Source organism: Macrotis lagotis, chromosome 3 (genome assembly GCF_037893015.1).
Source record: "Macrotis lagotis isolate mMagLag1 chromosome 3, bilby.v1.9.chrom.fasta, whole genome shotgun sequence".
Taxonomy (NCBI): Eukaryota; Metazoa; Chordata; class Mammalia; order Peramelemorphia; family Peramelidae; genus Macrotis; species Macrotis lagotis.
The window spans coordinates 18,938,543-18,966,100 of NC_133660.1; the positions used below are offsets into that span (position 1 = coordinate 18,938,543).

Genomic DNA, 27,558 nt, shown 5'->3' on the forward strand with positions numbered 1-27,558 from the left:
CCCCCCCCCCCCCGCTTGACCCAGAGCAGGGTCTGTTTTGCTGTGGATGTTGTGCTCAGATTCCAAGGGGAAAGAACTTTTTACTTTCAGACTCAGCGGACTCATTGTACTAGATGAGGGAGAGGACTGCAGGTCTCTTGGTCACCAAAAACCCAGAGTCAGAGACAAAGAGAGAGACAGACAGAAACAGAGGCAAGGAGACAGTGAAAGAGAGACAGAAGACAGAGACAGACAAGAGAAGACAGGGACAAAGAGACACAGAGACCAAGTTCCTAGACAAATCTGCATTTGGGAGTTAGATACAAGTAGGTGGCAAAATCCTCCTAGAAATCTCTAGAAAATTATCTGAGGACATTTTTTTCCCTTTGCAGCGTCCTCCTGTTATTCTCCAAAGGCAGGAAACTATCCCCGAGCCCGGCCGCCTTGGCTCTTCATTGAGAAGCCCTTAGAATTTTTATTAAACCAACGGTAGACTTTTAAAAGTTTGTTAATGATGTCAAAGTACTGAGTAAGGCACCCTAATCTCATTGAGCCAGTGACCTTTATCCAGGCCAAGGGTTCTTAACCTGGGGACTGGGAAGATTTATATATATTGATATGTATAAATTTATGAGCAAATGCATTCTAGAAACAGTTACAAATTTATATATTACATATTTATATCATTTAATTTCAGTATCATTGGTTTCCTTTTTTTATTTTCTGCAATTAAATCCCAAAGTTACAATATAATTCTATTTTAATATAATATGGACATGCTCATTCCACAGTTTTAAATACTATTTGAGGAAGGGGGGTACAAATAAATAAGTGAACTCAAATAAAGGTAGGAGAATGTTTTTTCTGGAATGCTGTACAACAGACATTTTTCAGTGAGTTTTATGTCTTTATCACTGCTAGCAAATTAGAAAACTGTTTTGACCCAAGGAGTTTGGAGGGAATTGTTTCAGAACCAGTGAGGCCACATGGATAAAGACAGTGGCATTCTTGCTGTCTGTAGCAGATAGGGGTTTCTAATGCTCAGGTCTTTCTGAGATGATGATTTCTGGGGGTATTTGCAGGATATTGACGATGTGACTGGCCTAGGCTCATGGACCCAAGGACCATGGGCCCCATCTCTCCCCAGCCTCCTGGAGCAAAAAGGGGGGAACCACATGATGCTTCGTCCCCTCGCAGAGCCTGGCCACATCTGTCTCAGGATGCACAGCAGAGCTAGTGTTTGAACCCCCAGAAGCCTTTGGTGTCAGGGAGCATGTCTCAGAATCCCTTGCCTACCTCTAGAAGGCTGAAGCTACTTCCTTGGGCAGTTACGAAAAAGATTTTCTCAGACCTCTGTAAAGATATATTATCTGTGCCAGTATCTTATTTAGGGATGACTGGCTGGGGTCGGGGCAGTGGGCATTTCTGGCTCTCCTGATGGAGGTACAATATGCTGGCATTTCTTTGATACCAGTGGTGCCAGGTGTGAGCTTGTGAGGGTAAGAAGGGAGCATGGGCAGCTTCCTCCCCTAGCTTGAGAAGAAACAACATGGGGTGGGGGTGGGGGTTGGCCCATTCATTAGGCAATGGGGTCTTAGCAGGTGGAACTGGAGTCTGGAAGACCTGAGTTCGGTTTATGTCACACATGCCAACCTTGGACAAGTCACTTCATGGCCAAACCTTGGTTTCCTTTTTAATACTAAACAAACACTATTTTCTTTTCTGTTGGCCTTAATGAGACCCTCCTGACTTCATATCTGCACTGATAAAGGAAGCTTGACTAACTACCTGCCTCTGTCCTCACTGTGACTTCTAAAGCCATGTGGCTCCACTCAGTCACTGAGGCACAGATGGGAGAAACGGCTGGTCTTCAGCCAGGTAGCTAAGAAAGATTGATACAGGATTTGAACCCAGGACTTTGGGATTCTTTCAGTTACCCCATGCTAGATCTTCTTAAAACCATCTTTGACCATAGCACTCACCTCCTCAAAAACCTTCAATGGTCCTCTATTACCAAGTGACAGGTTGCTTCTGCAGGGCTTCTCCTGGAGGCCTTCCCTTTTCCAGTTCTAGAAAATGCCTTCATCTGGTTCAAGGCCCTCAGCATCTTTAGGATTCATTAATCATGGCCTCATAGAGGTGTGGGATGGCTGCCCTCTGATTCACATTGGCTATGTGACCTGAAACTCTACAAGTCCTCAAATAACTCTTTAAAAGAGGGTGCTGTGTATGAAGTTAGGGGTCCTGGGTGGGAGCCCTACTCCTTCCTGGGGGGCTAAGCTGTGAAATGCAGATAACTTGAATTCCTTACCTAGCCCAATTCCTCATTTGACAAATGAGAAAGCTGAGGCACAGAAAGGGAAGTGACTTGCCTAGGGTCACATGGACTCAGTATCAGAAGTAAGATTTGAACCCAAGTCCTTGGATGGCCAATCTATTGCAGATGGAAATTGGTTCTAGTTTTGGTTTCATAGATCTATAAGGAGACCAGCAGGGAGTCATGTTCCTCATCAGTAGGCAGCATTAGTCTTCCCTGTTCTGTTATTTCTGAGAAACATCTCTCTGAGGATCTCCCATTCTCTCCCACCCATTGGGTACTCCTATCTTTCTCCTTGGTGGCCCCCAACCCTCTCTACTTCTCAGAGAGATTTGCAGCTGAAAAATGTCCAAGAATACAGTCCCTTTGTTTTTTCCTGCTCGCTGAAGGTAAAGTCCAAGATCACTCCACCAGTCAGTATAGTTTGTTCCTCGGTGGTCTCAAAGAACATCAGGGAGGTGACGCCACCACATGAATGTGAATTGGATTGGAGTGAGGGGGCGCTGTGCTAAGGCCCCAGCCTCACTTTCTCCTTCAGAGCTCTAGGTCCAGTGACCATAGATATGAATCAGAATGACTGGAGATGGCCCTGGATGCAATGGGGAGACCTTGACTTTTTAAAGCCAGGCCTTTCCCAGTTTCCAGCGTGACTGAGGCAATACCAATCAGTCATTTAGGTTAGGTAAGAGGGATAGGCAAAGAAGCCAAGAATGACCACTTCTAAAAAAATGAAGCTGGGAGGGAAAGATCGTCAGGGTTTCTCAGTGGTTAAGGCAGGTGAAAAAGAAAAGAAGGAAGAAGAGCCTCTTTTGCAAAGAAATCAAAAAGCCTCAAAACCCAGTCCGGAAGAAGTTTTTAAGTTTCTGACCCAGACAGAAGCAATTGCTATTTATGGAGGCCAAACCATGACCAAGTGGAGAGCCAGAGTGATTGGGGAGCCTGTAAACCCCCAGAAATCTTGCCAGGCCTGGGTAGAACTCAGCTTTGGAGCAGGGACCCTTTCCTCTGTTCCCCTCTGAGACAGGAGATCAGAGACAGAATGGACCTTTCTGTGTTACCTAGTCCCACATCCTGGTTTTATTTTCTTCTTTCTAAAAAACTTTTATTTAGTCAAAGAGCATTTTTTAGTTTTAATCCTTTATTTTAATTCTGTGGCTAATGAATACCAAAAAAAGAAAAGATTTCTCCATATATAAAAAAAGGATTATATACGAAAACCACAAATCTCTATTATATACAGCTTGCTCTTTATAAAAGTATTCTAATACATCCAGCATGTTACGCTCAGAGCTGGCCTTCTTGTCGGTGCTTCCTTCTGAAAGCTGTCTTGAGGGACCCTCTTTTAGTCCTTCTTTTGGGTGGGGGGAGGAGGGGAGCACCATTCTTGCTAGTTGCTCTTCCCTCTATCACCACCCAAGAAAGAAGTCAAAAACTCAGAACAGAACCACACTTGGGCCATCTCCCCAAAGTGGATGTCTCCTTTTATACGTTGGAGGTGCCACTCTTCTATCAGGAGGCCTGCTCCATCATTGGTCCTCTGGATTGGAGGCTTCCTCATTGTCATTGCAGAAATCTTTAAGCCTCTCCTGGTTGTTTTTCTTTACTACTGGCCAGGAGTTGGAAACAAAAAGTGGGGACCCCCCCCATTCCCAAGAAGCTTACGTTCTTTGGGAGAGGAGACAATTGAGCTTTCTTTCTTCTAATTCTTTTTTTCCTCCTCCCTTTCCTTCTCTCTCACTCACCAGAGTTAATACCTAAATAATCTCTGAGCCTTCCCTTGAAACAAATAGATATAGTTGAGGCAAAAGAGTTGAGGCCACAGCTGGGGACCACTTTAAACAGGGCACTTGCATCAGTCTTATTGATGCCCTCTCTGCCATTCTGGGTCTGCCTGTCTCATGATGTACCCATCTACGATTCTCATTGATTTCCTGTTGAGTTGAACCAAGTGGTTGCCATCCATTCCTATGTGGATCCTTCAACCTTCCCTCACCAGCCTTCTCTTCTACCTCTTTTCTGCCCCAGAGAGGGCTGCTCTGTAATTTTGATGTTAGCTATTAGTTTCATTTTTCTGTTCCCCTTCTCTACTCTTTCCCTTTCCCCTTATTTTAAAGATGAGGAAGCTGGCTCAGAGAGAGAACTAGGGACTTACTTAGGGTCATCTAGCTGGTCGGTGTGTGTTGAGACCAGATCCCTGGCCAGGCCTCCTGACACCAAGTTAGTTGAGAGTTTCTCCCTCGCCATGAAGCTACTTGGATTTCTTTTTTTTTTATTAACTTTTGCTCAAATGGATGGTCTCCTCATCTTTGCCTCTGTCCCAGATTCCTGGAATGCTCTCCTTTCTAGTCTATACCTCTGAAATCCCTCCTTCAGGTAGCCTCTTAGCCCTTCTTAGAGCCTTCCCTCTGAGACCCCTCCATTCCCTGGCCATGGATCTGGTTTCTATATCTTATCTTCTCCTCCATTAAGACTGGGAGCTCCTCCAGGGCGCAGGGATTGCTTTTTGCCTTTCCCTGTATCCCTAGAATCCACTCCAGCTCCTGGCACAGCCTAGCGTCTTATTAATAAACGTTAACAACTAGTTCTTGTCATATGAATTGGAGAGTGAAGGGTTAGTCTTCTTGGGGGGGCTTCACAGAAGAGGAAACAGAGGCTCAGAGAAAGTCTAGCAGTTGGATCTAGCTTCCAAGATCATAGGAATGTCAGAGAGGAAAGGGACCTTGGTGGCTCTTGGCTCTCAAGGTCAAGAGATCCTGACACTGATACCTGCCCACCCACTATACCCTACCACCTGGGTTTGAGGGGCAGTGCATTCTGGCTTATGAGCTTAAATAAAAACACCAGTTCTGGCCTATATTTAGAATTATTTTAATGCTTTATTATAAATTTCTGGTCATATCAACACAAACCATTGAACTGGCTTTGTAACTTTTTGCCATCAAATATGTGGAATTCCTCCTGGCATATATTCCTTCCCTCTGAGGATGTCCATCTCTTTGGGGACTCTATCTTCCCTGTTTCTTCTTTCCTCGCCATTCTCAGGTTATTAGTGCCTTACTAGGTTTGTTCCCTCCTGCCACTTTCTTCTGGGGCTTCCAGGGTTGGGGATTACAGATGAAGCTGCCATGTTTGTCTTGAGCATTCAAGGGCAGTTTCCAGTCCGGTCCGTTCAGTTCACCACTCTGCCTCAGTTTCCTCATCTACAAAATGGGTATGATGATGACACTGTTATTCAGGAGGGGAGTGTAAGAACAACTTTTTGAAAATGGTAGGCTTTAGGAAAGCCCTGCCTCTGGCCATCTTAAAGCCAGGGCTACTGGAGCCTCTTCCTGCAAAGTTGGTTGATTTTTCTGTGATACCAGATAGAAAAAAATCAATGAAGAGCCTTAAGAAGTTGGTGGGGGGGAGTAGGTTCTGGGGTGTAGCTAACAGCCGGAAATGACCCAGGGGAGGAGACAAAAGAAGGATTTCTTCCTCCTCTTCTTGAATATCTGATCCCTTTGTGTTGGAGGAGGCCCTATGCAGATAACCACCAGACTGAGTGAAAACAGGTCCTGTGCCCTGGGCTTTTGGAGGGGGAGGAAAGGAAGGGCAGGCACCCTCTCCCTCCTCCAACCCCCCCCCCCCATGCAGAGAATCCCTGGAAGGGAGCTCAGCTGGGAGGCTATGGGCATGCCTTCTCTGCCAATGCTGCTCTCATGCCCATTAAGGGCACAAAAATCCACAATCACAAGATTGAAGCTATTGAGGAAGGTGGACGTCAGCAGTCAGGCCCTTGAATGTCCTTCTGCTGAGCTTCTCTCCTGGGTCTGGCTCCATTGGGCTGTTGAGCAACATTTTGGATCGCTCCTCTAGACAGTCACCCAGACAGTCCCAGTTTGGTCATTTTCTAGAGCTCTGTGTGGTGTCCATAGCCCTCTATGAAGCTGGCTTGAGTGGAGGTTTTCTTTCTTTTTTTAACTTTCTGGTTAAATAACACATTTATCCAGCTCATCAGAGACAACTTGCTTACTTTTCAGGCTAGGAAACTGAGGCCCATAGAGAGGGTGAACCTTTTTCTGGGTCACATGAGGCAATGAGGGTCTAAGCAGAATTGCCAACTTGGACCTGCTGATGCCCCCCAAGACAGGCAGGGGTGCCTCTTTCATGAATTTCCTGCATTCTACTTCTTCCCATCACTATTTCTTAAACTGGTAGATCAGCTGCCAGCCAAGGTGGGATCGGAACAGTAGAGTGACCTAAGTTAGACTCCCAAGTGTCCTGTGGCTTATTTCTCAGGAACACGTCCACCCTCTCTGTCCCAACACCCCCCCCCCAAGGGTTATTAATCCTTAATAAATGCTTTTGAAATGGAATGGATCATGGAGGTCATTTGTGGGGGGACATGGTCACTGTTCTAGAGGTCCATAAATGTCCTTGCAGTGCCTGATTAGTCTGCTGCCACCCCATGCTGCAGAGTAGAAGGCTACGCACCCTTGGAAAAGGAGGGAACTATATGGGATGCACTACTGAGGTCAGAGGTGGAAACTCAAAGCATAAACAAAAACTTTTTTTTGTATTTTATTTTTTTCCAATTATGTGTAAAGATAATTTTCAACATTCTTTTGGGTAAGATTTTTGAGTTCCACATCTTTCTCCCTCCATCCTCCCCCAGAAAACTAGTAATCTGACATAGGATACACATGGCCAATTAGGTAAAACTTTTTAAAAAAATGATTAAAACAAAGTAATATTAAAGTACATGGGGAGGGAGACTATTTCTGATTTGCTAATTTATCTTTTAACATTTTAATATCAACACTATACAGAAAAAGGAAGTGAAAATGGATAGCTGTCCCAGGCCCATTACTAATAAATGGTTTGGACAGTGAGCAGTGTTCACTGAAGGGTTAGTAGGGAAAGTGGCCTGTTCCTTGGGGATACCTTTTGTGGCTGGGTCTATCTGCCTTTTCTCCTCCATTGGCGGCCTCTGGGATGGCCTGTTTTCAGCCAGCTTGCTTCCTGCCTCTGTGGTGACCTGCCCACCTGGAGGGTATCTGCTAGCCTCTTCTGGGCTTTGCCCTGGAAGGTTTGAACCCAACCTGGAAGGATGCAAGAGGAGAGATTTCCCTTTCCTGTTTGGAGGCTGACACTCTGCCTACTCGTTTGTCTGTAGGGGAGTGGGCCTTGTCTCTACCCCCTCAGATCTTCTCTTCATAATAGGGGTTCTTCAAGGGCAGTGGGGGCTTGTGGTGGTGTCACCCAGCTTTTTAACCTAGGGTTCTGCATGTAGTAAGATGCTTTTGGGATTGGATTATCTAGAGCCTAAGATCCTCTCATTCAGCTGATAGAATGGGAACCTCTTTAGGCAGAGGCTCTTTCTCTTCTGTCTGTGTACCCCCAGAAAATCGTGGGGTGCTGTGAATTTCCCACTTAAGTACTTGGTGGCCAGTTAGTGTTTCTTTTCCTGGTCAGATCTATCCTGGAAGGAAGCATGGGAGGGGCATCCCCCTTTGACTGGCAGCACGCCCTGAGGTGGTGAGCTGGGAAGACCGAGCCAATGGGTTAGTCCTTCTGAGATTACTGTCCTTGGTTAGGATAGCTGGTGAGATTTGGTTTTGGCACCTGCTCTCTTTCCTCCTCAGTTTCTTCATCTGTAAAATGGGGGCAATAATTGCATCTATTTTACTCTTGTTGTGAGGTTCAGATAACCCTTGGAATGTAGTTTGCAAACAAATGCTAGCTATTATTTTTCTTGGGGGGAGAGTAGAAAAAAAAGAAAAAGGGAAATTTATCTGATAATTTTATTGTATATAGGGAAGGAATAGCAATTTGTACATCGTAGATTTACAGTTTCATGAACAAAGTTTTTATTGAACTGTGTTATGGAAAAGCTTGTTTTATTCATAAATAATATATATTAATGTAGAAAAATAGAGGGGAAAATCTATTTTGATTCGCTTTTTTTACATCACCAATATTTCTGCTCCCTCCTCCCTACCCACCCCCTTCTAGCCAACCCATAAAACAAAGAATATTTTTGGGAAAAAAAGTAGAACAAAACAAAGATTAATACATTGAAAAAGTTTGAAAAACCTGCAACCTGCCCACCCTTGGCCCTCCCAGCTCTGCAAAGTAGTAGAAGGGCTGTGCCTTCTCCCATCCCTTCTTTGGGGCTAGGCTTGTTCTTTGTAATTTTAATGAAAGCTATTAGTATTACTATTTTGGTCTCTTCCTTCTCCATTCTCCCGCTTCCCCTTATTTTAAAGATGAAGGATCTGGCTGGGAGAGAGAGAGAGAGAGAGCTAGTGACTTCTTAGGGTCCACTAGCTGGTCAGTGTGTGTGTTGAGGCCAGATCCCTGGTCGGGTCTCCTGCCAACCAGTTGAAAGCTTTTCTCGCTCTATGAAGCTTCAAATGGATGGAACTTCCCCAAAGCCTATCTGCTTGACTGTAGTGAACCTCTCCTTTTCCAAGGAAGCCAGGCCTATCCGTAGGAACAGTCATCTCCTCTCTGATAATTAGAAACACGGTCGGATTGGTGGAGAACGTCATTGGTGGGCTGACTGGTAACAATGGAGAAAACATACTTGGGTCAAATATAGAAACTTATGTCATTCCCTAGCTTCCTATTTTTAGCTCCCATATATATGAAAGCAGAATAAAGACCAGCCTCCATATATTTTATTTTGTTTTTTAAGGAAGTTGAACTGATGGGTTGAGGGTGGGGCAAGGGAGCAAGGCTGTTGAGCTTTGGAATTCCCAGGATGACTCTCTGAAGCCCTAGCCCTGGGCTCTTGAGATTCTGGGAGTGGGTCAGCTAAGGAGATACTAGCTCTGGCTGTTAAAAATTCCAAGACTTCGGGGATGAAATGGTTCTTGTTGAGAATGCCTGTGTCTCTCAGAATGTCTTCCAGAGCAGGTTGGCTTGATTTCATTGATGCTGTCTGTATTAGAGATTCTAATTCAGTTGTGATCGGTCACTTGTCTGCTTCTAAATAGGCCCCAGACTGATGGAGTTAGAGGCAAAGAAACCTGGACAAATATAAATACCTTCTTCTGGACCTTAGGAGGCTGCCATTTTATCAGCTTGGGATCTCTTTGTCTGCCTCACACCCTGAGAGGCAGGGTCCAGGAAGGCCTCTGTGGGCTTGATCTTTGAATTTAGCCTAATAAATTGAAATTTGATAAGACCTAAGGCCTTAAATTTGTTTTTTTTTTAATTAGTTTTTTGGAGCAGCTAGGTGGCATGGTGGATAGAGAGCACCAGCTCTATAGTCAGGAAGACTGAGTTCGAACCTAGCCTCAGAAACTTAGCATTCACTACCTGTGTGACCCTGGGGTAGTCACTTAACCCTGTTGCCTCGCCTACCCCCCCAAAAAAAGAAAAATTAGTTGATTGAGGCATGGATGAACAGTAGTTTTTCAGAGAAAAAAAATGTGGATTTTGATGGACTGACCAAGAGCTCGTGCAGCTGCAACCTGGGTGAGCTTTTCTACTCAAGTTTTAGCTCCAGTTCCCCAGCATGACCCTTAAATATAGACCAGAGAAATGGGGTAATTGGACCATGGTTGTACCATGACCTCCCTCGGACAATAATTACATGAAGCTAGGTAAACACTTAACTATCCCCCACTCCTCTCTTTTTCTTATCTTTCAAATGGGCTTAATAATAGCCACCTTCACAGACTGTGGGGATGGATGAGAGGGATAACCTGGAAAGCCCTTTGCAAATTTTAAAATGCTGGCTGTAATTCCAGAGAGCCTAGGGCCTCCTGCCTGCCCCAGCCAGGAATCTCCCCTCTAGACTGGGAGGCCTTCCAGGAATTTCTCCAGGTTCTTAAGTGGATTGTGAGCCCTGTGGGTCTGATTTTGGTTGGGGCAGAACCCAAAGGCTACAGCTTCTGAGAGGTCAACATCCTGCCTGGAAATGTCTGTCCTTTCCCCTCATGCCCTTGCCTAATCACAACTTGGCTGGGCCTTTACCCTGCTACCTGTCTTCTGCTCTGGGTTTTCTGCAAATTTCTGCAAAGGGTTTGTGTGTTGGGGGTGGGTGGTGGGTGGGAGAAGAACAGGCTTTATGTAACACCTATATATTATGGGCCATGCCTACCCTAAGGCTTTAAAATATCCCAGGTGATTCTCACAACATCTCCCCTCCCTTTTTACAGTCAAGGAAACTGAGGCAGTCAGCAGCTGTATCCTATCCAGGGTTACTTAGCTAATGAGAATCTGAGGCCAGATTTGAACTCAGGTCTTCCTGTGATGGCTCCATGCTGCTCCTGTGGAAGGAAAACCAGTGTCTGGGACCTCGAAGGGGAGCAAATTTAGCCTGCATGTGACAGACATCCTGAGCATCCAGGGTCATCCAGCCTTTCTGGTTCTGGTGCAGCAGGCAGTGAGATGAGAAATGATTTAGAGAAGTCTGCTATAATCACCCCCATTTTACAGCTGAGGAAGGCAGATCTTAATTCCATTTCTCTGACTCCAGAATCAGTACCCTATGTGTTGGACCACCACCCTGAAGGGCTGTGTGCCTCCAGGAGGGAATCTGAGATGAGACATCCCACATCAAGGTCGAGAGGTGGCTGATGGAGATGGCTTTACTTATTTGTTTCAGTTGTATCTGTCTCTTTGTGACCCTATTTGGGGTTTTATTGGCACAGGTCCTAGGGTGATTTGCCATTTCCTTTTCTAGCTCATTTGACAGATAAGGAAACTGAGGCAAACATGGTTAAGTGACTTGCCCAGCTGAGGCCAGATTTAGATTCAGGTCTTCTTGACCTGGTGCTTTTAGCACTGTGCCCCCCCAACTGCTCTAGTATCCTATTCAGAGACCAGCCAGAAAGACCCATCTGACTCTTAAGTACAATTCGTCACGGGGTGAGTTGAGGAGGGGAGAATAGAGGGGAAAATCAGTCTGGTGAGATAAGCTAACTAAACTCTCATTTGTGGACATAACCGCCCAGACCATTTTTTTAAGTACTTGTGAGTGGGGGTTGTGATGCCTGGATGGGGAGTGGGGGTTGGAGAAACCTGCAAGTTGGGAGGTCTTTTGAACATTCCAGAACTCTCAGACGACTGGTACATGCAGTTCTGCCTTTCTGAACAGAGAAGAGGAGGAGGAGAGGAGGGAGAGGGAGAAAAAAAGGGAAAGGAGGTAAAGAGGAGGGAGGGAGAGAAGGAAGGAGAGAGACAGAGGAGAAGGAAAAGGGAAGGGCTATCTCTGATCATGCACTTTCTCCTCTCCCAGTCTCTCCAAGAAATTTTGCAGCAGATGGTTACAAAGATAGCTAAGACTGTACTTGGGCTAGAGATTAGGGATGGGATTTGATCTCAGAACCTGCCATCCATACCAGTTTTGACCTTTACTCTCTGTGTGACCATGAGCAATTCACTTAGCCTCTCATTTGTAAAAGCTGTAAAACTCTGACAAGAGATTCTTCCTCTCATTTTACAGCTGGGGAAACTGAGGCCTGGAGAATTTAGGTTGTTATTCATGTAAGGTTACACAGCTATTGACCTGGATCTACTGTTTGAGAACTACTTGGCCTCAGTATCAATTACTGAGGACCCCACTTCCCAAAGAGCTTTGGTTTACTATGTTTACTAATAATAGCAATTCAAATGCCTTACTATTACTATTATTATTAAATAATTTTGGCCTAGCAGAATCTTGGAGACCCCCAGAGTTACGTGGTTTCACTTTGAGAATCACTGGCCTCAATCATCTCTTGGAACCCCTCTCCCTTTCAGTCTAGAATCCTTTTACCTCTCTCACCGTGAGTTTCCTCATCTGTAGAAAAAGTCAGAATACTTGCATTATTTTCCTCAAGGAGTTTTTTAAAGAACCTCAACTGATCTCTAGAAATAACCCACCAAACATCTCTTCCTTCCCTGCCAGAGGTTGCTAGAGCCTTGTTGAAGCCTTGTTTGGCTTTTCCAGTTTGAAAATCTGACCTTCCAGATGGATTCATTATCAAATAAGACTCCCAAGTAGGTTTTGGGATTGGCAGACCATCACTATGGAGAGAGGAAGCAGGGTTTCATTGTCTGTATCCCCTTATAACAAACTCCAGTTCTTCCTTTTGTTCTACTGGAATTGTCCCAGTTGGGCCTGGCTTGTTCCAGGAAGTGGGTCATGTCCTGGGCTTGGGCGTTCTTCCCTTCCCACAGATTGTATTGGTATTTGAAAATACAAAGGCTATTGCTTTACAATGACTTTCTAGTTTGTCTTTACTTTCTCTCCATATTTCTTGAAGGCAGTGAGCAGTGTGTCTGTCTGATGCTCTGGGCCAGTCAGTCTGAGCTCAGAAAGACCGGCCTCATGATTGATTTTTTTTTTTTTTTTGCCCTTGACCGATTCCTAAATGGGCCAGAGGCTGGTCCGGAGTGGCCTGAACCACCTTCACCCTGGCACAGCTCCTCCTGGGTTGGTTCTAGGTTCTGGCTAGAACTCCCTCTCAGATGGGTGGCAGGTACAGCTACATGTTGCTACATTGAATCCTCATGTTGCCAAGCCCTTCCTTTTCCCAGGAACTGTCCCAGCAGACCTCTCCTCCCATTGCTCACAGAGCTTCTCAGTGTGACTCTTTTGTCCTGGGACACAAGGAAAGGGCCTTTTCTGTGTCCTAAGCATAGAATCTCTGAGAGATGGAGCTGGTCAAGACCCCTTGGGAGCCTCCCTATTCTGCACCCTTCCACTGATAGAGGAGGAGGGACCCATCTTTTAAGTTCTTGAGAAATCACAGACTTCAGAGGTATATTAGCCATGTGACCCTGAGCAAGTCACTGGATCTCTTTTTGGACTTTGCTCCTTATTTATAAAATGGATTGTGAGGATCAAATGAGTTAATGTGGAATAAGGCTCCACAGAGGCCATGGGACCATTGATTTAAGGATTCTCAGGCCCCCAAATCCAACCCTTTTGTTTTACAAATGAAAAAACTGGGGCATGGAGAAATTGAACATCTTGCCCACAGCCAGCTAGCTAAGGGATCGTGGGAGGATTTGAACCCAAGTCTTCCTGAACTCCAGATCCAACCTTCTCTCCATCCATTTCTGACTGTTGAGTTGGGGATCCCCAACCACCAAGGTGCTTGCTTTACAAGCTGAGCATATATTCACCATGAAGCTAAGAATGCTTATTAGGCTTCCCATTAATACACTCTTTAGAGCAGCACTGCCTCAGCATCTCTTGGGCTTAGCCTGATGAGCTGCATAGATATCAGGGAGGTCTGGCACTTCCTACGATGAAGGGTGCAGCTGGCTAAGTGGTTGGCAGAAATTGAGGGGAGGTCTCAGTCTGCAGGCTTGGTGTCACCTTCTTTCTGAAGGAGGATGGAATCTTTGCATCTGTCCAAATCTGTATCTTTATTAGAATTAGTTAGGGAAGGGAATTTTTGTGGAGATTAGAGCCTAGGAAAAGGACTGGGCTGAAAGGAAGATAGAGACAGGCCCCCGGAGAGAGAGACACACACCAAATAAAAATGACTCCAGTAACAGCAGCTCGGGGCCACCCCAGGGACAAAGGAATGAATCCTCCTCCAGAGCCCTTCCCTCCCTCCTTCCCTCCCAGAAGGACGCCCTCAGCCCAGGCCGCTCACCATATAAGGCCTTGGACCATGCAGAGAAGATAACAGCAGGGCTAAAGGCTTCACATCCCAACCAGAATTAACTCATTCATTCTAGGCTGAGATGAGAAAGCCCAGTATCTCAGACAGGGCTCCCAGTCTCTGATGGACCAGGCCTTGTCAGCTCTATAATCTGGCCATTGGCTTTCACTTAAGAGCCCCCCCTTCCCCTGAACCCCCAGCCAGAAAGGGAATTGAGGTACTAGGTTCCATTCTGGGAAAATTCTTTGTTGTCGGGAACAGGGTTCTAATATGAAGGCTAAATTGTCTTTGTATTTTTTTTAGGTTTTTGCAAGGCATATGGGGTTAAGTGACTTGCCCAAGGCCACACAGCTAGGTAATTTAAGTGTCTGAGACTGGATTTGAACCCAGGTACTCCTGACTCCAGGGCCGGTGCTTTATCCACTACGCCACCTAGCCGCCCCCAACTGCTTTTTGTTTATATGTATCACCTAGTTTTCTGCCCACATCCCTTTCCTCTCTTCCCTCAGGGAACCATCAAATATAATAAATACATTTTGTAAAAAGAGAACAAGGAAAAAGAGGAAGAAACTGGTCACTTAGGTCTGATGTTACAAGCCATATTTGGATCTGTGATATCTGACCTCTGCAGAGACCTGGGGCAAGGAGGTGTCTTTTCATCTCTCTCTTTGAGGCCAGGATTGTCCTTTCAAATTGGCAACAGTTTTCTGTTTCGGTGATATCGAGGTTGTTTTGGCTCACAGTTGTATAGTGTCTACTTGGTGCTGTCTACTTCTCTTAGCATCAGTTCCCCATGGGGCTTACCAGGGCCTCTGGGCTCATCACTCTCATCTTTCCTTACAGACAAGTAGCAGTCTGGTACATTCCTGTATCAGAATTTGACCATTCCTCCACTGAGGGACCTTAACTTTGCCACTACCCAAAATGCTCCTATAACGATTTTGGTGTACTTGGAGACTCTCTTTTTACTGGGGATACATGCCTTCTGGAGGAATAATATTTAGGTCAAAGACTGTGACGTTCCAGAATGGTTGTACCAATTCACCACTCCACCATACTTGAGTGTGCATCCTCAGGATTTGACCAAATCATTTGTTTTTACTTGATTATTTATAAATCCATCTCCATCAATTTCTTATGTGTGTGTGACATTTCCTAGGATTATGATTTCAGAGCTGAAGAGAATAATGAAAGTCATCTAGTCATAGGTCATCGATTCTGTCATCCTAGAGACCTAAGAGCCCGTTGAATTCAACTCCTTCATTTTATAGATTAGGAAACTGAGGCCTCAGGGAGAAGTGACTGGCCTAATGTTCTTTTTTCTGTGTTTGTTTCTCCCAGCCTCTGCCTCAGTGTGACTGTGTGGGTATCTCAAACACACACAATCAGATCTTTGAAAATCACCTTTGGTTGTTTCTCACAGCCCTGTGTCACCCTCGCAGCCAAGAGGCAGGAGGGTGCAAGTGAGGGCTGCACTTGGGAACCCTGGGCTGATAACCTTTCCTAGCTTTGTGACCTTCACTACTGAACTTCAGTTTACTCCTGTAAGGTGAACATAGTGTCCACTTGCTTCACAGGACAGTTGTTAGAAGGGTGTAATTGTGAGTTCAAAGATTGGGAGGGATTCCCCTGCCCCACATCCCAGTAGCCTATATATTGTTGTGTTAGTCTTCATCTAAAACCTTGCACATTTGGTAAGAGGCTCAGGCCTTGTCTCCTGGGGCTCAGGGTCCTGGATCAAGTGGGTTAGTGGGAGTGGGGGATTCGGATGTATTTGAAGAGCCATGACTCCCAGAGTTTTGGAGATGAGGCAGATACGGTTCTATCTTCTCCTTCCTGGGCTTGTTTGAAGGGCATTTAAGGGGGATGGATCAGTGGGGTGCCCAGAGGCTCACTGGACCCTTAGCATACATGCTAACAAAGAGGTAAGAGGTTTAGTGTTTAATGACTGACTCCAAGATCACATAGTAAGTAAACCACTTAGAGCATTCAAACCCTGGTCTCCTAGGAATTAGGTCTAAAGAGGTCCTGATATATTTTAGTGAGGGTCTGGGCCCCCTTAGCTTTATATTTTATAAATGAAGAGACTGAAGATTACAGAGGAGTTGTGGGATCCCCAGGCTCAGGCAGATAGAAGGTTTATAAATATTATAGTGATTTGGGCCTGTCCCCCATGAAGCAAAAGCTAGTGTTCTTTTGTCCTCTTATATCAGACCTTTGATGACTTCCTAGTGTAGATAGTCCCTTCACCAATGCAGATGGTGGCCCTTTATTCCCTAGCCTGGGGAATCTTACCCTAGCATCTAAGAACTTTAAAAAAAATGTTGAAACTGTATTTTGGTAGCATTGGTTTCCTTGGCAATCCTATGGATTTAATTACATCCATTTGAGGGTGTGATCGTGAGAAGATGTCTGTCCACAAGAGTCACCAGCTTTGCGAAGAGGGCCGCCACAAAAGGTTAAGGCTCCCTGCTCTGGGAGATGGCGTCATGAGCTATGGCCCACAATGCAGTTCTCCTGTCCAAATACAGAGATGCTGTTCAAGCCAAGGCCAAGGTCATGAGCCCAGCTTTAAAAATAGCAGTTGACTTGGGATGTTGGGTAGAAAATGAGGCTGAGCAGCCCTGCCTCGCCCCCCCCCCGGGGGCCCCCACCTCCAGGAGAAGCCCAGGGTGGACAAGACAGATGGGCTGCCCTGGGCTGTGCCAGCTCTGACTGCTTTCTCTGCCGGTTTGCTTTGCTCAGGGTTTGCTCATCCTGCTTCTCTGATCTCTAAATTTTTTTAAAGATTAGAAAAATGGAGTTTTCTGAGCAGTTATAAGGAATGATTTTTGAGGGGATCAAGGGTTTTTGCCCTGCTTTTCTGATGTTTTGGATAGAAGTTCAACCCTAACCTTCTGGGGCAGCTAGGTGATGCAGGGGCTAGAATACTGGAGTCCAGAAGACCTGAGTTCAACTGCAGCCTCGGATACTTTCTAGCTGTGTGACCCTGGGCAAGTCACTGAGCCCTGTTTGGCACAGTTTCCTTATAAAATGAGCTGGAGAAGGAAATAACAACCCACTCTGGTATCTTTGCCAAGAAAACCCCAAATGAGGTAGGAAACCAGAGTCAGGCATGACTGAAAATAACTTCAAAACAACAAAATCCTCTCTACCATAATAGAGCAACTAGTGAGGATTTTGAATGCATTTGAGGCATTTTCAGTACTACTATGAAGCAGACAGCATTGTTTTGTTCTCTTCTTGTTCTCTTTTTTTTTCCTTTTAGGTTTTTTTGGGTTTTTTTTTTTTGCAAGACAATGGGATTAAGTATCTTGCCCAAGGCCGCACAGCTAGGTAATTATTAAGTGTCTGAGGTTGGATTTGAACTCAGGTACTCCTGACTCCAGGACCAGTGCTCTATCCACTTTGCCACCTAGCCACCCCTGTTCTCATCTTTTCAATGGGATTCAGATGGAAACAGTCCTGGATCAAGTCCTTAAGGTTCATTGGACCGATTGCCCAAGAGGACCAAATGAAATGATCAGGATAGAAGCTGTTGTTGCTGATATTTCTACCTCATTAAAATAGAGTTGATCAAAGCATTGAAGTTGAAGTCAGAAGACCCAGATTCAAGGCCTGCTTCTAACATGCCCTAGCTATGGGATCCACTAACCTCAGTGCCTCAGTTTCCTCATTTGTAAAATGGATTTTGTCATCCCTGCAGGACCTACCATACAAGGTTGGTGTGAGACCTAAGTGAGGTAGGGTATGCAGTATGCTTTGTGGATGTTGATTGCCATCATCTTAACTTGGTTTAATGAGCCCCCTTCAAAGCCCAGCTTGAGTTTTGTGGCTCTAAGAGATGGAAGGGACCTAAGATCCTGGAAGGGTCCGTCCCAGAGGAGCCACCAAATCCTAATTCAGAGTCTAGGGAGTTTTCCTTTGCACACAATTGAATCCCTTCTTTGCTTTCCTAAACTCCCCTCAGAGAAGAGACCTTGGAGGGTCTCTTGTGGAAGGTGTCGAAAGGGGAGACTTCTGATGATTGCTCTCTGAATTTAGGGAGACTTCATTTGCCTCAGGATATGATCATGTTCTGAGTTTGGCCAATTCTTCTGAGGTAAGGGGTGGTCAGCCAGGAATCCATATTCAGGAATACAAGACCCCCTAAGTGCAAGAGAGAACTAGGGCGCCCCAAGTGATGTAATACCCCCCAAAGCCTCTTTGCTGCCTTTCCCAATAAATAGACTCCTCCATTCAGGATTGAAAATCTTGAAGAGCCAGCCAGAGAACTTGTTCAGGTCCCACTCCTGCAGCTGATTGCCTGGGTGACCATGGGCAAGTCCCTTTGCCTTTCTGCGCCTCAGTTTTGGCATCTGTTCTATGGGATAGTAATGCCATTATCTTGCAGGGAGGTTCTGAGGCTCAAGGGAGATAAATGCCTGTTAAGTTCTGGGGAAAATCAGGTTCTAATACAATCCATTTCATTTTTTGGACATTTTCTTCCACATCAAGTGAAATTGGCCCCACCTTCTTCTCCCAGTGCTTTTACTTACAAATCCAATCTCTCTTTTTTAACCCAGCCCGTCCAAGCCTTCAAGAATAGCTTTATTGTGGGGCAGCTAAGTGGTGCAGTGAATAGAGCACCAACCCTGGAGTCAGGAATACCTGAGTTCAAATCTGTTCTCAGACACTTAATAACTACCTAGCTGTGTGACCTTGGGCAGGTCACTTAACCCCATTGTCTTGCAAAAAAAAACTAAAAAAAAGAATAGCTTTATTGAGAATTGGTATCTCTAATTCTTTCAGATCATCTTCCTTTGTATAGTTTTAACCCCAGATTTCCATAGTGGTTGCCCTTCTCTAGACTAGTGGTAGATGCGGATCTCACCTAAAATGTTAGTTTTAGGTTGTGTCTCTCAGGGCTGAACATGGTATTTCCCTTGTGGTCTGACCAGGGGCTGGCCCCTCTTTAATCCTAGAAGTGATAGATGGATGCCTTGGCTTTTTTTGGCTGTATTATCACTCTGTTATCTCATGGAGCTTGTGGTCCATTAAAACCCTCAGATCTTTTTTGTTTATTTGGAGTTTTTTTTATTTTCACATTCTCTTCCCCTCTCTACCTCTTCCCTGCTATATACACATTTCCACATTAGGTATGCTATAGAAAAAAAAGACAAAAAAGGAAACAATCTGCTTTGGTCTGTATTCTTGAGTCCATCAGTCCTCCGATGGGAGGTGGGTAACTCTTTACATCGTGATGAACTACAATTTAGGTCCATTTGCCTCCTCCTTGTACTTAGAGGGTTGGCTTATTATTGATACACTCTAAGATTTCATGCTTAGCTCCATTCACTTGCATTGGTTTTTTTTTTTTTAGGTTTTTGCAAGGCAAATGGAGTTAAGTGACTTGCCCAAGGCCACACAGCTAGGTAATTAGTGTCTGAGACCAGATTTGAACCCAGGTACTCCTGACTCCAGGGCCAGTGCTCTATCCACTGCGCCACCTAGCTGCCCCTATCAGATTTTTTTTAATAAAACCTGTGATTTGCGTGTTTTATGAGCATTTTGCTTATGCCTTATCCAATTCATGGTTCAAAATATAAAGTGGAATAGGGCCCCTGAGACATCTCACTGGAGACTCTCCTCTAGTTTAACATGAATCCATTAATGCCTATTGATCCAGTTTAAAATTCACTTGACTGATATAGCCCTCAGGTCTCCATCTTTTCCTCCAAAATAGGAAAGACTTTGTCAATTTTTTGAAAATTTTTATAAGGCAGTGGGGTTATTTGCCTTGCAGTGACTTGCCTGGGTCACACAGCTAGGTAATTAGGTGTCTGAGGTTGAATGTGAACTCAGGTCCTCCTGACTGCAGGGCCGGTGCTCTATCCATTGTGCAATCTAGCTGCCCCCAACTTTGTCAAATTTTTGATGAAATCCAGACTATGTTGTGTTACCTTGATGTCCCAGAAGAGTAAACCCATCACATAAGGAAATGAGGCAAGCCTGGCACACCCTGTTCTTGAGGAGGCCACTCAGGTACTTGGTATTGACTCACAGCCCTTTAAAACAAGTTTCTAGACTTTATCCAGGAAACAAAGTTAAACTGAGGCAGTTAGGTGCTGCAGTGGATGGTGCACCAGGCCAGGAGTTGGAAAGATCTGAGTTCATATCTGGTTTCAGACATTTACTATCTGTGTGATCTTGGGCAAGTCACTGAATCCTGTTTGCCTTACTTTCCCTGACTGCGAAATGAGTTGGAGAAGGAAATGGCAAAAACCTCATTAGGTTTTGACTTCAAACAGAGTCATGGAGATGAACAACAACAAAGTGAAGCTCATTGGGTCTTTAGTTTGGAGATGCCATTCTTTTCCCCCTTTTGAATATGTGAACTCCCTGTGGAGTGCAGAAATGTTTTCCTTGCACATAGTTCTTTACTCAAGGTCTTGTGTTACTTGAGGTCACAGAAACAAAATAAAAAATAACAGAATCTCAGGCCCTGCCCTCAGGGAGTTTCCATTCTTCTTCCATGATTTCCTTCACCACATCTGATGAGTTGTTTCTTGCTTAGAGATTTTTGGTGAAGATGAGTGGGCAAGATGGATAACCCTGCAAAGGACTAGGTGATAGAAGGAAAAGACATATTAATACTGAATAATGTGACAGCATTGGAAACCAGCTGGGTACTTGATCACTAATAGACATCACTATTTAAAAATATCTTGTAAAAGAGGCATTTTATCTTCATATTGTAGTCATTTCTAAGATAAAACAAAATCCTCCCTTGTGATGTAACAGGCAAAAGCATCCATTAGTGTATCTGACAATGCAGAACATATTTTGTCACAGTAGCCCCCCACTTCTTGAGGTGGTCCTGAACCCAAGAGCCTTAGGAATAGCAATTGTTCTTTCCTCTGACCTCCCCCCCCCAAAAAAAAATCTCCCAAGAAATCTCCATTAGACTTAACTTCTAGCCCAGACTTCATCTTGACCTTTTTTGAGGGGAAGAAGGTCATTTGTGGAGAGGAAGCCACAACTTCTGATCCTGGGAGTCATAAGATTGTTTTCCAAATTCTCCATTCCCTCTTAGAAATTTGTCTTTCCTTATTTCACTCTATTGAGGACCATTTAAGGAGAGAGAGCATGATTTTTGTGTGGGTTAGAAAAGGCTTCTCAGTAGCAAGTAGCCCCAAAGCTGCACTTTGAAGGAAGGAAGAGGCTGGGACATAGACCATGGGATTGAAAATTGGAATTGGTCTAACCCCCTTGTTTATAGATGAGGAAACTGAGGCACAAGTCTTTGTCTTTGTTCACCCAGAGTCACGCAAGAAGCACTTGACTGGTTTATCAGGTAAAGAAACAGGTCCAAAGGGAGTGAAGTATCCTGCCAATATGAACTGGCCCCTGAGCAGGACATTAGAACCAGGAGAGTTGGGCTGTGTGCCCCACCCCCCTGGTTATCTGCCAGTGAAGATACAGGGCCCTGGCAGCCGCCCTCATCTGACCCATGGGGAGCTGGGAAGCACAGCTACCTGTTATCTCACCTGCCGGGGGAGCAAGGCTGGGCCCTGAGTGCTCGTCGTAGGTCAGGGAAATGCTCAGGGCAGGGGGGAAGGGAGGCTGGAATGCCCGTGATATTGAACCTGTGTGTGGTGGGTCATGGGACTGGAGGGCCCCTCCCCAAGGGCCCTGCAGAACTGCTGCCAGGCTGGGCAAAGCAGAAACCACCCCTCTGCCCTGGGTCCAGGCCTTACGCCTGCCAGTTAGCTACCATGGAAAGAGGCCTGGACTTGGATTCAAAACCTGGTTTTCCCTCTTTGGGTCTTGGGGGAGGTAACTTCTCTGGACTTCAGTGAGCCCTCCAGGCCCTGCCAGCTCTTGTGACATTTTGACCTTTCTTCCTTTTCCTTTTCTTTTACCTTTGCCTTACAAGCCTCCAGAAAAGCCTGGGAGGGCAGGCAGTAGCTTGACCTAGACGAGGGCACAACTAGATCAGGCCTTGGGGTCCTCCTTGGAGAGGAGGCAGGGCCTCAGTGATCTGGAATCATGAGGGAGCTGGCCCAGAACTCTTAAGAGTGTTCTGTGACTGGGGCTCTGCTCAGAGCCTTTGTTGTGCAGAGAGCACCAGGCTGGGGATGGTCACTGACTGACCCAACCTTTGGCTCCTTCCCATACATCTCCCAAGCCCCTGAGAGCTAAGTCCACTGCAGGTATCACTTCCCCCATTTCCCAAAGGAGAACACAGAGGCTCAGACCTTGTAAGGGACTTGGAAGTGGCCACACAGCAAGCCAGCATCCGAACCAGGATTTGGATCCTGGCCCATAGGACTCCAAGCCAAAAGGAGGGCCTGGGGTCAGATCTGCACCCCCCCCCAATTTGTGTGAGTCCATGGAAGGGTCAATCCATTCCTCAGAGTTTAGTTAAGACGTGGCCCTCCCCCTCTCAAGCTTACAGTCTAATAGGCAGAATGGAGAACTGGAGGGAGCTTTGGAGGTGATTAATGACCACCTTCTTGGGGGGCATCCTGAGGAGGTGGCAGGCCATCTCTGACCTCAGATCAGGGGCTCTTCTCTCCCACAGAACAGGAGGAAGAGTTGGGGGACAACATTTAGAGCTTCAGGCCTCCCATATTTGGGAGGGGACAGGTGTCTCCAGGGACTTTCTGTGGAGGCTGAACCCTTGTTCAGTCTGGGGAGGAGCCTCTTTTTCCATACTGACCAATTTGGGAGGCCTCATTCATGAGGGGCTTGAAGGATTCCACTCCCCTTACCCATCCCCACACTTCGATGAGCCCTCTGAGATGGACACTGATGTCCATCTCATGATGAGTGGAAACTGATTCAAACACAAATCTCCCCCAGGGTCAGGTGGTGAGGCCCTCAGAAAAGACATCACCAAAGGGGGCTCTGTGTCCTCCGTGGGAGATGAGGGAGTGCTTCCCAGAGCTCCATCTGTGGATGAAAAGCATCTGTACAAGCGGGTGGCATTGAAGGCCATTTTATATTTTTTGAAATTTTGAAATTGAAATTGGTCTTTTTTGATGTGTCATCTCTTTCCCTATGTCCTTTCTCTGTCTCCCACCCAAAGCCATTCCATATAACAAAGAGTAAAATAGAAGCAGTTCGGCACAACTTAACCTATCAAAAATGTTTCTCACCCTTATTCCCCCATCTCTGCAAGAAGGGGGAGGGAGGCCCCCCTTATACCTCTCCTTTGGGGTAGGCACAGCCAGTAGAATTGCCATGGTGCTCAGGTGTTTGTGGTTCTGTTTATTTTGTGGCTGTCATTTATTCAGTGTTTTTCCCTGCATCTATTCACAGAGGTCTTCTGGGCTTCTCAGTTCCTTCATCTTCATGTTTTCTTACTAAGTACCATTTCTTCCCATATCATGGCATTTTGTCTGGCTGCTCTTGGAGGTTAATCATTGCCTTTGTTGGGACTTCGATGCTCTCATAAAAGGGCTTCTCTAAATGACATGGTGTCTATGGGGCTGCAGGTCCTCTCACCATATTTGCCAGGTGAGGACTGAGGGGACAGTGAATATCTTGTAAAGTTAGATACTTGGACCCTAGATTTGGAGACTCTAGTCCAGGGGGCTCATTTTCCAGATAAGGACATTGAGGCCAGGAAAGCAGGAGGAATTGGGTCAAAGGCATGGCATGGTCAAAGATTGTGAAGCTCACTGTTGCCATGACAAATAAAAAGATGGTGGGCTTTTTGTGCTCTCCTTCTCTTCCTGGCAATGGGCACTTTAGCAGCAAGGGCTGGCCTATCCTGGTATATTTTGATAATGCCCATCCAGATCTCTGGCACTTTGGGAAATGAAAGGGAGAGATTGAGGTAGGCTAAGTGGAAGGTCTGGCTTGGTAAGGCTGTGGAGGCTCTTTGGTTGATGGGATATTGGGTCTTTAAAACTTGGATTCTAGTGCCCCAAAAGACCTTCAGGTAGCATGGCAGGTCTATCCTAAAGGAGGAAGGTGTGCACGTTTCAGAGATGTTGGGATCCCACTTCATCCTTTTTTTTAAGGCAGTGGGGTTAAGTGACTTGCCTAGGGTCACACAGCTAGGCTATTATTACGTGTCTGGGGCCAGATTTAAACTCAGGTACTCCTGACTTCAGGGCCAGTGATTTATCCAATGTGCCACCTAGCTGCCCTGATCCATCCAGTCCTAACCCATAGGATCCTCATATCTCACTGCATCTCATCCCACCCCATCTTATCCCAACGGGTCCTACTCCATACCTAGGATTCTACCTCCAAATTAGCTTATCTCATTCCATGCTCTCCCACCCTATTCTATCCTCTCCCCATCCTGTAGCATCCTTTCTCATCCCTTGGTTCTAGTCCCATTGGACCCCATCTTGTTCTGTCTCACTGTACTTCCATCTCATCCCATCCATCCTTCCCCACCTGGTTTAGCAGGTAGTCTAACTCCCTTCTTGGAGTTCAGTAACAGTTGCGGAGAAAGGGGAGCCTGAGTTTGCCTTTGTCAAGTGCCAGTGGGCTCCTTTCTGGAGGGTAGCATTTACTCCAAGGATCAAGGGCTTCTGGCAGAGGCCACCATCCCTCTGCTTTTTCCTATTTTGCATTCTGGGCCTCGGTGATAACGATTCATGCTCCTTGCTTTCATCGAATCAACTGGCTTTTATGGAACTGAAGGAAGCGGGAGACTTGGCACATCCCTGGCCGCTGGTGTAAGGGGGTGAGGCGGCCCCGCCCGGCCTCCCTTCCCTCTTTCCTCCTCTCCCTTACCCCCACTCACTCCCATAACCAGTCACACGCAAACCTCCTGGACCAGAAAATCGCTCCCCTCCCTCGTGGGTTCCTGCTGCAGGTCCCATGAGCCCTTCGGTAAGGGCTTTGCTGTCCTTGCCTTTACAGTTCACCCCCAGAGGGAAATTCCTGGGGAGGAGGCTAAGAGTTGGAAGCCCGAGATACACAGAGCAGCCACTTGGACAGAGGGAGGCTTCCTTTTCCATCTAGCCGATGAGCCAGCCGTCCCCTTGGTCACAAGCCCCCACCCCCAGGGCCTTGCCTCACAGCAGAGTCGGGATGGGTTAGGCTGGGCTTAGATTTTCTGTGTTGCAACTTGGCTGACCCAAACATGAACTTTCAAAGGAAACAAGAACCATGGCTAAAGAAGGTGCCCTTTTTCTTTCCCCAGCCCAACCGAAGGTGACTTTTCAGCACTAGCACACAAAAAGGGTCAGCCTTTGGGAAATGAGATAAACACCCATCTGATGAGCCTGGCTACATTTTCCTTTGCAAAAATCCCTTTTAAAGGATTAACCCTCACCCCCACCCCCAACAACTTCCTTTTCTCTTTCTGTACTGTTCACAGAGTTTTCTGTAATTTGTCCCATCCTGCCCCAAGCAAAGGGCCAGGCCAGGCCAGGCCAGGCCATGATGAGTCACTACAGAGCTGAGGGGCCAGGCCTCTCAAGAAGACCCTTGGGCATCCTCTCCTTTTACAGAGGAGGAAACCAAGGCCCAGAGAATCACTTCTGGACACTCCCCTAGCAAGTTTCAGAACTCATTTTAGGTCCTGGCTCTTCTGACCCCCACCCAACATGCTGTGCCGGTTTTTAATTCTTTGTCTTTCTGTAAGGGAGAAAGAAAGCTGGGATACCTGAGTTTGATGCCCCCTCCAGAGGTGCAGGTTGTGTGACCCTGGGCTGGGCAAGTCTCTTCACCTCTCTGTGCTCCAGGCCACCATCTTGGACTTCAGAGTTGCAGAGGGCAGAGGCAACATCCAGAAAACATCCAGAACCTGGCCCATTCTCATTACTTAATTAGATTAAAAAAATAAGTGATTTGCAATGTGAATAGAATTTTCATTCATCATCCCCATACATGTGCAAAGTTCTGGGTGGTACAGATATGTGTATGCAGATACCTCCGCTTATGTGCACGAGTGTGAGGGTTTGACAGTCTGTGAAAATGGTCTTGCATGGCAGATGAGCCTTTCCGTGTCCTGTGGCTGATTCTCTCCCAGTTGCTGCTGACAGACATCCTCACTCAGTCATTCCAGGATCCGGATGGTTACCCCTGATGGTTTTTTTTAATACACAGATTGGCCTGGAGCAGCAGAGCTAAAGCAGCCAATCTCTCTCTTCCCCCTTCCTGCTTCACACTCTCAAGGACAAGGATGACCTTTAGGGGGCTTGGGTTTTTTTTTTTAAATGAGTTAACTATCTCGTGCATCATAAAGTGTAATGTAAATGTTAACTGATATTTTCCATGATAATTCTATTGCTATGAGAGGCAGTGGAGTGTATTGGACAAAGCTGGCTTTCCAGTCCAGAAGGCCCTGAGTTCAAGTCCTGACTTGGACACATCCTGACTAGGCCTGGACCAGCCCCTTCAGGTCTTGGTGCCCTTGGGCAACTCCTGAGGATCATAAATTGCCAACTGCCTTAGTAGAAGTTATTTCTTCACCTGGAACCAGTGAACTCACAGCTCAGTCCCCTTCCCTATGCCTATTGTTCAGGGAAAGGAGTAAATTGTCAACATAAGATGTGTGGAGGATTGTGGGGGGGTCGTCGGGGTTCACTATCACAAGTTGGAAGACCACCTTAACCCTGGGATCATAGAATTTAGAGGTAGAAGCCTCTGGGGGTGTCATCTAGACTCAAATTATCATTTTGTAGAAAAAAGAAACTGAGGCCCAGCGAGGGTGAGAGATGTGGCCAAGGCAGCACTTTTTGTTGACCTCCTGTATTCCCAAGTGTCATCTCTGGAGGTTCAAAGAAAGGCCAAAACTCAAAGCAGCATGGGTCCTGCCCTCAGGAAACTCACCTTCCAGTGTGGAGACACTGTACAAACCATGACGGAGGAACAAGATAGTTACAGGATAATGTGGAAATCACTTGAGTGGTGAATGTGGGGTGGATGTGGCCCCTTTCTTCCTCTTGTTGACTTCAGAGGGGATGAGACCTGCCTGACCCCCATAGCTAGTAAGGGATCAAACCAGGACTAGAAACCTAGTGTCCTCCCTCACCCCCAGTCCAATTACTAGTCCTGGTTCTGCACCAGCCATGTGGTCTTGAGTGTCTCTGGGACTCAGTTTCTTCATTTGTAAAGCAGGCATAATAGCAAAGTACTGTACCTTCCCATCTGACAATATTGCTACAAAGCTAACACCCCATGATTTTGAATGACTCTGCCTGGGGTATCAAATAGAGTGTTGCCATCGCCTTTAGAGATGGGAAGACCAGTTCCAACCCAGGTCCTGGCACCTTTTAGCGAGCTGTGTGGCCATGGGCAGACCCACATAACTTGGTGGAGGTTCAGTCTACTAGCTAAGGGTGACCAATAGTGCCCTGGGTGAGCTGTCTTCTAAGGGTCAGCTGTGACTGGGGGGGTTCCCAGAACAGGTCATAGGAGTCTGGGTAGAGGACAACTGGGCATCACATCTTCCATTTGCTTGGCACTCTGCACATGAGTGGTACCAGGGTCTCTGCCCTGACCGGGGGATAGTCCTAAGTGGCTTCCCTCCTAATGGGAAACCTAGATGGAACGAGGGCTTGTGAGGTTTTCTGTTAGATGGGAGAGTTCAACAGTGAGGTCCATTTGGTGACTTTATAGGAATGAGCCCACAGGAAAGGTATGTGGGGATCATGCCAGGAACCTACCCTGTCCTTTGATCCCTCTCTCTATTTCCAAAGCTGATAAAACTCT

General features: G+C 46.1%; 1 protein-coding gene across 5 annotated transcripts in view; it reads left to right on the forward strand.

Annotated features, from left to right (window-relative positions):
* RBPMS (RNA binding protein, mRNA processing factor) overlaps positions 1–27,558 on the forward strand; it is a 141,884-nt gene that overhangs the window by 1,877 nt on the left and 112,449 nt on the right. Inside the window, exon 1 of one of the 5 annotated variants that reach the window (XM_074228251.1) lies at positions 1–17,611. The exons of 3 other annotated variants lie outside the window; for them this stretch is intronic. In XM_074228251.1, the coding sequence (XP_074084352.1) occupies positions 17,531–17,611 (81 nt within the window). In that variant the 5' untranslated portion in view covers positions 1–17,530. One more of the 5 variants, XM_074228253.1, reaches the window with a different exon arrangement.